This window comes from Streptopelia decaocto (assembly GCF_964273445.1).
Source record: "Streptopelia decaocto genome assembly, chromosome: 4".
In the NCBI taxonomy this organism is placed as follows: domain Eukaryota; kingdom Metazoa; phylum Chordata; class Aves; order Columbiformes; family Columbidae; genus Streptopelia; species Streptopelia decaocto.
This window is the reverse complement of record NC_138658.1, coordinates 4669308-4679521: the sequence shown is the minus strand read 5'-3', so window position 1 is coordinate 4679521 and position 10214 is coordinate 4669308. Positions and strand designations below refer to the sequence as shown.

General features: G+C 59.8%; 1 protein-coding gene and 1 long non-coding RNA gene across 2 annotated transcripts; both read left to right on the top strand.

Annotated features, from left to right (window-relative positions):
* LOC309439347 (alcohol dehydrogenase 1) lies at positions 1 to 5703 on the top strand. The gene is made up of 9 exons (XM_082051816.1): positions 1 to 344; positions 1073 to 1174; positions 1372 to 1513; positions 1820 to 1907; positions 2887 to 3106; positions 3223 to 3483; positions 3797 to 3932; positions 4482 to 4620; positions 5087 to 5703. The coding sequence occupies exons 1-9, from the start codon at positions 327 to 329 to the stop codon at positions 5109 to 5111; spliced, it is 1131 nt and encodes a 376-aa protein (XP_081907942.1). The 5' UTR covers positions 1 to 326; the 3' UTR covers positions 5112 to 5703.
* Positions 5704 to 6707: 1004 nt separating this feature from the next.
* LOC309438636 lies at positions 6708 to 8763 on the top strand. Its single transcript, XR_014183831.1, has 3 exons — positions 6708 to 6906; positions 6994 to 7805; positions 8496 to 8763. It is a non-coding gene; the product is annotated as an uncharacterized lncRNA (long non-coding RNA).
* Positions 8764 to 10214: the final 1451 nt, after the last annotated feature.

Genomic DNA, 10214 nt, shown 5'->3' with positions numbered 1-10214 from the left:
GAGGGCAGAGCCACCAATAAAAGCCTCCCGGGAGGAATTCTGCCCGCTCCAGTGCAGAGCGGCTGCCACCCATTGCCGTCTCCCTGCTGACACCAGCTCCTGCGCTCAACACTCCCTGCGCTTCTCGCGTCCTGCATCAGACACGGATTAACCACAGCCCTCTGGAGACCGTTCCACACCAGGACTCCCCACGCTCCCTGCGGCTGCCCAGGAAGGCTCCAGTTCCACAGCCAGGACACTTCGCAACACGGGGCTTTGGCCAGACAGACGGCAGCTTCCCTCCAGCCTGCTGCACAAACAGCAACAGCTCTGCTAACAGAGACCTCATGGCCACTGCGGGAAAAGTAAGGACAACTCATCTCCCTTCTTCTTTCCTCAGGGGGCCTGTTCTTGGGGAAATACTCTGCAAATGGCTCAGCCTGTGCACCTCTACTGCACACCCTCTTTCCTCTATCATTACTCCACTAACCCCTCCAAACTCCTCCAGTCACACCACCTTCTGCTTTCATACAACCGCACATGTCGGTACCTGCCTTAGGCAATGCCTTCCTCTCCCGTTCTGCCCAGCAGCTCAGGAGTGGAAACGCTGGATCGTTCTGTCCTGAAAAACACCCTCCTGCTCAGCCCCGCTGTGTGTTCCCGCACTGGCAGGGAAACGCAGCTCTTCAGAGGCGCAGTCTTGCAGCCACTCCACTCCTGCATTCAACTGTTTCCTTGCCAAAACCACATTCTAGCTGAGGGCTGAATTTTCTGCTATTGAACCAGCTCTGGGGTTTGGGACATGCCATACACAAATCACCCCTTTGGCAAGGGAAAGAATCATCCAGCTTCCAGACAGGGACCATTCCATAACCTGTCTTAGAGACCTTCAGTCCTCTCTCTTACCAGACCAACAGGAAAGCTCCTAACAGGCATTTCCCTGGTACTAAAAGTGCTGCTCCTCTGGCCGGAAGATGCAGCAGCACATGCATTGCTGTCAAATCTATGAAGTATACTTGAGTCTCTTCCCTTCAGGGATAATCTCCATGTCACCTACCAAAGTCAGCAGCATAACCCTCTCTGTTGCTTCCAGGTCATCAGATGCAGAGCTGCTGTTGCCTGGGCTGCGGGCAAACCCCTCTCTGTTGAGGAGGTGGAGGTTGCACCTCCAAAGGCAGGTGAAGTTCGTATCAAGGTAAAAACGCATTCCATTTTTCTTTTTTTTCTGTCTTGTCAGAATTGCTCTTCTTGTGGGTTATACCTGTCAGGGATCTGTCCCCACCCGTAAGCCATAATAGTCCAGAGCAGCACTGTGAAAAATCCTACCACAAATTGGGTTAAACAGATGACGGAGCATTTCTAGAGCTCAACTGCTCTTTCTTCTCCAAACAGATTGTAGCCACTGGCATCTGTCGCACAGATGACCACGTTGTCAAAGGTTGCCTTGCTAATGTGGAATTTCCAGTTATCCCAGGCCACGAAGGAGCTGGGATTGTGGAAAGCATTGGAGAAGGAGTGACCTCTGTGAAACCAGGTAAAACACACACACACACCCCCAGGAGTCAGCTCTTAAAGCAGATGATGTTACCCCAAGTTCAGACATTCAACCACCCTGCTCCTGCATCAGTGGCTCAAAACCTGAGTGCACACTGGTTGCACTGGGCTGTCTCATGCACATTCCGGCTCTATTCCCCATGCACACAAGCGTGTCCTCAGGACAGAGGGAGCAGAGGGTTCCTGGTAGGATGCTGCCATGGGAAAGCTCCACAGAGGCTCCAACAGGCAGCACCCCAGAGCCTGCTGAGCAAGCAGCACCTAACAGGGATCTGCTTTGTTGCAGGAGACAAAGTCATCCCTCTCTGTATTCCTAATTGTGGGGAATGCACCTTCTGCCTGAACCCCGAAGCCAACTACTGCGCGAAGTTCCAGTGAGTCTGCTTCTCCCTCCCCTCTACTCAAATGGGGTCAGCTGTCTCTCAACCAGTCTGACACCTCCACGCGTGCTTTACTTGAGGAAAACAAATAATGACACAAAACCGGTAGGAGTGGCTGACACACCAGAAGGCTGTGCTGCCATCCAGAGAGACCTGGAGACTTGGGTGGGGAAAGATTTAATGGAATATAACAAGGGCAAGTGTCATGTCTTGCATCTGGGCAGTAAAAACCCCAGGTTCCAGTATAAGCTGAGGAATGACCTGTTGGAGAGCAGTGCAGGGGAAAGGGATCTGGGGTCCTGGTGGACAGGAGGATGACCATGAGCCAGCGCTGGGCCCTTATGGCCAAGAAGGCCAGTGGTACCTGGGGTGGATTAGAAGGGGGGTGGTCAGTAGGTCAGAGAGGTTCTCCTGTCCCTCTACTCTGCCCTGGTGAGATCACACCTGGAATATTGTGTCCAGTTCTGGGCCCCTCAGTTCCAGCAGGACAGGGAACTGCTGGAGAGAGTCCAGCGAAGAGCAACAAAGACAATGGAGTGGAGCGTCTCTCATGTGAGGAAAGTCTGAGGGAGCTGGGGCTCTGGAGCTTGGAGAAGAAGAGACTGAGGGGTGACCTCATTAATCATCATAAATATGTGAAGTGTGACTGTCAGGAGGATGGAGCCAGGCTCTTCTCGGTGACAGCCAATGGTAAGACAAGGGGTAATGGATACAAAGCGGAACACAAGAGGTTCCACTTAAATATGAGAAGAAACTTCTTATCAGTGAGGGTGACGTAATACTGAACCAGGCTGCCCAGGGGGTTGTGGAGTCTTCTTCTCTGGAGATATTCAAAACTCACCTGGACACCTTCCTGTGTAACCTCATCTGGGTGTTCCGGCTCCAGCAGGGGGATTGAACTACATCATCTTTTGAGGTCCCTTCCAATCCCTGACATTCTTTGATGCTGTGAAATCCATGTGCCTCCCAACAGCTTCTCAGAACCACAGAACCTGATGCCTGACAAGACCAGCCGGTTCACTTGCAAAGGGAAACAGATCCACCACTTCGTGTGGATCAGCACCTTTTCAGAATACACTGTGGCACCTGAGTACGCCGTTGCCAAGATAGATTCTGCTGCACCCCTGGACAAGGTCTGCTTGCTCGGCTGTGGGTTTTCCACCGGCTACGGGGCTGCCATCAACACTGCCAAGGTTGGTATTCAGGCGTGTCGAGCATCAGCCCCGTGGCTGCCCTCGCACCCTCCCCAGCCCTGTGTGACAGAAACCTCCTGTTCACGCTGGAGACTCACAGGGCCCCTGTTGTGCAGGTAAAACCAGGCTCCACCTGCGCCGTCTTTGGCCTCGGAGGAGTTGGCCTCTCTGTTGTCATGGGCTGCAAGGTGGCTGGAGCTTCCCGCATCATTGCCATTGATATCAACAAGGACAAGTTTGCCAAGGCCAAGGAGCTGGGAGCCACCGACTGCATCAATCCTCAGGACTTCAACAAGCCCATCCAGGAGGTGGTCACTGAGATGACCGGCCACGGCGTGGACTACTCCTTTGAGGTCATTGGGCGTGTGGATACCATAGTAGGTGGCATTTCAGCACGTTTCCTCTCTCCCATGTCATTCATGGGCTCCCACCAGGGCAAAGTTCAGCCCTGCAGGCAGTTCCCTGCCCGCTGCCTGCACTACGGGACACCCCTTTGCTCAGAAAGGCCGCCTGTGGGCTTTGGGAGAAAATGATGTACGAGTCCTAAAACAGGCACTGAGCTCAGCACGTCTGCTGTGCCAGGGAGTCAGTGTGTTCAGATTACAAGGAGGGGCAGACAGTCGCACAGAAAGAACGCTTTTCTGACAAACTCATCAGCGCGTTCTCTAATTAATTTGCCTGTCCCATTAGATTGCTGCCCTGGCCTCCTGCAATATGAACACTGGTGTCTCCGTGATGGTTGGGGTAGCGCCTTCTGATGCAGTGATTTCTGTTGATCCTCTGCTTCTGCTGACGGGGCGTACATGGAAGGGGACTCTGTTGGGAGGTAGGAAACTCAAGACAACATTTTAGATATTTCAGTCTTTTCCCTTCACGGTAATTTCCAATTCACAGTATCACTGAATGGTTTGGTTTGGAAGGGACCTTTGAATGTCATCTTGTCAAAGCTTTCTGCTGTGCACAGGGACATCTTTCACTAGAGCAAGTTACTCAAATCCTTGTCCAACCTGACCTTGAACACTTCCAATGATGGCACATCCACAGCTTCTCTGGGCAACGTGCTCCAGTGTCTCACCACCTTTGTCATTAAAAACTCTTTTATCCACCAGTATCATCTAGTCTTTCACAGTTTAGCCCCATCCTCTTAAATTTCATGCATTACAAGAAGTAGGTACCATGCATCACAAGGGCGCAGGCTCAAGTATATTTTACAGGTAGGCACAGCCTGGCAGATGGGACAAGCTCGTGGTCAGCTCTAATATTCTGCTCAGAGGAGAGCTGCTACACTGTTGGCACCAGAAAACTCTACGAACATTACATTATCAAAACAGCATTTCTCTGATGATACACAGCGAGTGATTTCTCCTGTTTCTAGGTTTGAAGGCAAGAAATTTTATCCCCAAATTGGTTTCCAGCTATCTGGAGAAGAAATTCAACTCAGACTTGCTGATCACGCACACGCTGCCATTTGCTAAAGTGAACGAGGGATTTGAGCTGTTACGTGCAGGAAAAAGGTGAGATCCTGACCAGCACAAGTGAGGTACAGCACACGCCACCTCCACCCAAAATCCAAACTGCCCAACCCCTCTGGCAGGCAGAGCACGCAATGCTCCCTTCTCAGAAAGCATCCGAGACTTTTGAGTAACAGGGCCGACCGTTTGTAAGCACAGGACAGGCAAAGGAGAACGAGGAGTAAGGGGCATCCTTGGCAACAACAGCATCAAAGCCAAAGGAAGGAGGAATGTATCTGACAGTGGCAGCACAAGACTTTGGGGAGGGACAAGGTGCCTTAGCTCCCGAGGGTTCCATTCAGCAGGTTTGGAAGGCTGCCCTGTTGCTGCACGTCACATGCAGCAGAGTTAGGACGACGCTGGATGAGAAAGACGCAGCCGGTCCTCAGGCACACCTGCCTGCCCGCTGCCTGCTCCTGAACACTCCAGACACAGCACTTGTAACTCCCCGCTTCTTTTCCATTTTCAGTATTCGCACTGTCCTGGTCTTTTGAAGGACACAACTGTGGGAGGTGAGCAGAGGGACCAGCACAGCAGACCACCTCCCTCGTCACCCAGCACCTCACTTAGTGAATGCAAACGAAGAACTGGCCAACACCGGTGCCACTGCCAGCTCTCCCGTGCCCAGCCAAGACCCAGGAGGACGCCTCTCCCGAGAAAATGCTTTTAGCAATAAAGGGCTTCAGTCAAACTTGTCCCATGCAGTGCACTCCATCAACAGAGTCCCACGGGGCAGGAGGAGCTCTTCCTCATACCACAGGCCCTTCCATCACACCCCTGGTCCCAGCAGCGAACACCTGCCTTTGCACCCTCCACTACTGCTGCTTCCCACCTTCACCCACCTTACACACTTCTGCCCACACGTCTCAGTCCCCATCTCAGCTGGGTGAATGCTGCAACTTCAACCATAGTACAGCAGGGAAATGACAGCTGCTGCTGTTCTCTGCCCTCACTCGCGAGTCCACAGTATTATTTGCTGCATGATGTTATCCTCAGGTAAAAGCTGACACTGCAGCCCTTTTCATATAAACATGAGGTTTTCTTATCAAATTACTTTGCCCTACTGTCTCCTAATTTTCACTTCTTGAATTCATGTTTGTTGTATTTTTAGATCTTCTCACCTCTGTCTGGTGGCTTTTCTCCTAATCTAGTTTTATTCTTGATAACAACATCCGAGAAATTTACAGACTAGAATCAGGAAGAGAAATTTCAAGTGCATTTATGTCCCACGCTGCAGAGGGAAGAAGCCGCCGCCGCAGCCTCCGCGTCCCCCGCCGGCGCGTCGCTGGTCGGGAAGCGCCGGGGGCTGCGGAGGAAGCGAGAGCAGCGGCCCCCGAGCCCCGAGCGGGAGGGCGGCCGGTTCTGCACCGTGAGACACGGGACCGGGACCGTGCGGGGGGACCCCGGGGGCGGCTGCGCGGGGAGGGGCGGGAAGGGACAGCGGCCGAACGGGGGAGTCAAAGCGCAGAACGATCTGCACGGTGGGACAGAGGTTTAACGCAGCACCTGCTGTGGGTTGGTGAGAAACGCCTTTTATAAATTGTGAAAAAAATAAAAGACTTTATAAAAAGGTAAGAAAAGTTGTGCTGTTGTTTCTGTGCTCTGGGGGAGGGGAGAGCGGCTCCAGCAGCGACCCCAGGGCTTTGGGAGCTCTCAGCAGCCCCGGGAAACCCTCGTTTAACACCCGAGACGCGGCGTTTGCCGCAGAAAATGCGGCAGAACCGTCCAGAAAGGCCAAGTGCAGCCCTGGGGCTGGGGGCTGGGAGGTTCGTTTTGGGGCGGGGGCGGCAGCGACAGGAGTTGTCCCACGAGGGGGAGAGTGAAGCGGGAGCACGAACCGGGGCTGCCCGGGGGTCGTTCCCGTGTGAGTCCCCCGTGTGCCCGTCCCGGCCCCGCTGTCCCTGCCCCGGCTGCGGTGCCGCCGAACGGACACGAGATGGCGCTGCGCTCTGCAGGGCCGCGCGGTGTCCGCCAGGCGGCGCCATCCCGGGCTGCGGGGGGGCGGGACCGAGTCAGAGGGGGCGGGACCGAGTCAGAGGGGGCGGAACCAAGAGAAGAGAGGGCGTTGCCGAGATCAGAGGGGGCGTGGCCAACCCGCTCGGCCGCGCCCCGAGCGCAGCTGAGCCCGCAGCGGGGACGCGGTGACCGGTTTTCATTGGGTCGGTGCTGGTGCCGCGTTTGTTCGGTGCGTTCCCCTGTGTGTCTGGTTGGTGCTGGTGCCTCGTTGGTTTCACGTCAGCGCAGCCGAGCCCGCAGCGAGGACGTGCTGGACACGGACGGGGCGCGAAGGTGCGTGGGGCCGGCTGAGCCTGGGGGAGGGGACACCCCCGGTTGGGGGGCGGCTGCTGAGGCTGAACTCGTCCCCTCTCTCCGCAGGAGCTCCAGGTGCCTGCGGGCAGGTCCCGGGCAGAGGCAGCGGCGGGAAGGGTTAAAACCTACAATGGCTTCGATAAGGGGGTGGTGGAAAGTGTCCGCATGTCGCCTGGTCCTTACGGGTCCCTCTTGTCACCAGCCCGGGGCGGGGGGGTCAGGCCGAGCCGTGCCCTGAGCTCCCCCAGCCCATCCCACACCAGCGACTATTCCCAGACACCTTGCCCCCCCCTTCCCGATGCGGGGACCCGGGTTCTGCCCCCCCCGCCAGGTGAATGGGACACGGGAAGGTGTCACCGGTACCGGGGGCTGCTGTGCCGCCCACTGCGCTCTGCAGTGCCGCGCTGTGTCCGCCAGGCGGCGCCACTGTGCGGGAGAGAGGGGCGGGGATGAGGGGGCGGGGCCGAGAGGGGCGGTGCCGAGAGGGGCGGGGCCAAGCCGCGCACGGACGCGCCCCGCGAGCGCAGCTGAGCCCGCGGTCACGTGACGCGGCGGCCCCCCGAGGCTTCAAAAGCTCCCCGGGCCGGCAGGGGGCGCCGCTCCGGCGGGCGCACGCGCAGAGGCGGGAGCGGGGCCGGCGGGAGCGGGTCCCGGTGCGGGCTCTGCCCGGCGGGGGCTCTGCCGGGCCCGGGGCAGCTGCTGCCGGGGGAGCTGCCTCCCACTCGGCGGGGCCGCGGGGCGGCTCTGGGCCCTGCGCGGAGCCGGGCTCGGGCCGGAGCCCCTTTGGTCCCGGTCCCCAGCGCTGCGGCGGGAGCAGAGGCTCATCCCGGCGCCGGGCGAGGAGCCCGGACGGCCCCGAGGCGGCGAGGACGTGCCCGGTGAGTGTCCCGGGGGCTCGGGGAGCGGGTCTGTGCTCGGGGCTTCGCCCCCCGTCCTGCTGCGGGCCGGGGAGGGGGGTCCCGTCCCCCGGCAGGGCTCCCCCGGGGCTGGAGGCTGCTGGGGGTGCAGGGGGGGCCCCGCGGTTCTGAGCCGGGGCCGGGCCGGGCCGGGGGGTGTTCGGGGAGGCGGCAGCGGGCGCTGGGGGGTCCGGCCGGAGCCGCTGGCCCCGCTGGGCTGGGGGGCCGGGGGGTTTGGCCGCGGGGGTTTCTGCTCCAGCTCGGCCTGGGGGGCCGGGTTGTGTCCTCGTTTGGGGGGTTCTGCACCCGTTTTGTTCTTAGGGGGTCTGTGGTTTTGGGGGGTTTGCAGCCGTGGTTTTTGGGTTTTGCCCCTCTTGGTTTTTGTTTTGTGCACCCGTGGTTTTTGGGTTTGTGCACTTGTTGTGTTTGAGTTTCTTCAGCTGTTGCTTTTTGGTTTCTGCACCTGTTGGGTTTTGGTGTGTGCCTCCATGTTAGTTGTTGTGTGCACCTGTTTATTGGTAGTAACCACTTTTTATTGTGTTTGTGCCTTCATTTGTTCAGTGTGTACTCCTGTTTATTCAGTTTGTGTTTGTGACTTGTACGTATCACATCAAGCTTGTGGGTGGCTCCAGTTGAGTTCTGGTTCCAATTTCTCTCTCTGGTTTCTTTCAGCTCCAGCTCCAGCCTGTGCAGCTTCAAGCTTGTTTGTGGTTCCAGCTCCTCTTCAGCTGCTTCTGGTTCCAGTTGTTGTGCAGCTCCAGCTCCAGTTCAGCTCCAGCTCGTTTTGCTTCCAGCCCATTTCAGCTTGTGCTGTTCCAATGAGCTTGGCCTTGTTCCAGATCATAAATCAATCACTGTCACGAGCATATGAATATGACCTGTCATAATTAATCATTAATAAAGATGAACTACTTATCTAATAACTAGTCCAGTGGTTGAACATTCCTTGAATAAAAAAAGGGGGGAAAATCACTTTTCGCGCCAGAAACTAAGTCGAACACCTGAAACGGCCTGGTGCATGCCGGCGTCCGAGCGTTTGGGGGCCAGGGCGTCCGGACCCCCCCCTCCGGAGGGGGTCCCCCTGCCTGGCCCCCCCTCTGCCTCCCCAGCCTCCCACTGCTGCCCACCCCCCTCCCCTGTGCCCCACCAGCCCTGCCCAAGGGGCCAACCCGGCCCCTGGGTCTGAGCCCAGGAACAGCGACTGGGTCTCTGTTCCTGAGCCCAAAGCCCAGGCCTGGGCCCCAGGAGCCCCTTTCCCAGCCCCGAGAACGCAGCTCAGGCTCCGTGCTCAGGGCTGGGAAACGCCCGGGGCTCCAGTTGCACAAGCACCCACGGACCCGCAGCCCCAGCGAACCCAACCCCGTGTGTGATGTCGGGAGCCCCGGCGGTGTCGGGCGGTGCTTGAGAACTGGCTGGGGGGACCCGCGGAGCGGGCCCGGCCCCGTGTGGCCGCGGGCGGCTCGGGCGGGGACGGGGGGCGCCGGGCTCCGGCCCTCCGGGCTTTATTCCGCCCCGGCGCCCCGAGCCCCGCGGCTGCGGCTGCTGCTCCGCGGAGCCGCCCGGGCACCGGCTGCCCTTGCCCACCCGCCTCCGCCCCGAGAGCCCCCGGGGCCGCGGCCCCTTCCCCGCTGCCCGGCCCCGCGCTCCCAGCCCCGACCCCCGGCGCGGCCGCGCCCGGGCCGAGCTCCCCGCACCTCACCTGGGCCCCGCCGGGAGAGCCCGGACCGGCCGCTGCCGCCCCCGCACGCACCGAGAAACCGGAACTGACGGAACCAAGCGCCTTAAATACCCTCGGCCCCGCCCCGCGCACGCGCCCCGGGCCCCGCCCGCCCCTCACACCTGTGCTGGCCCCGCCCCGCGCATGCGCCACGAGGCCCCGCCCCTCGCACCTGCGCTGGCCCCGCCCCGCCCAGGTGCGCTGCATTTCCGGCCCGCCCCGCGCACGCGCCGCCTCTTCTTCCGGCAGAAGCGCGGCGGCTCCGCTCCAGGCGGACGCTGGTACCGGACCGGGCGCTCCGGGGGAACCAGCGAGCGGGACGCGGCGCTGCAGCCCCGGCCCGGGGGCGGTGAGCTTGGGCTGCGGCTGCAACCGGGGACGGGGCTCGCGGGGACCGGGGCTGCGGCCCTGCAGGGGCTGCTGCCGGCCCGGGACTTGGTGTCCGCCGCTCCCCGCGCGGCCGGGGCCGGAGGGTTCCGCTCCCCCGAGCTCCCGGAGCCCCGAGTCCGGCCTCCCCGGCCCCGGCCCGGCGGGCAGGAGCAGGAGCAGCAGCGCCGGAACCGAGCCGGGAGCTGCCGGAGCTGCGGAGCTCAAGTGCCGCGTTCCCCCGCGGCTGCTGCCGGGCCGGGCTGGCGGGGACACCCCGGGAAGGCTGGAGCCACCGGCGGCCCTGG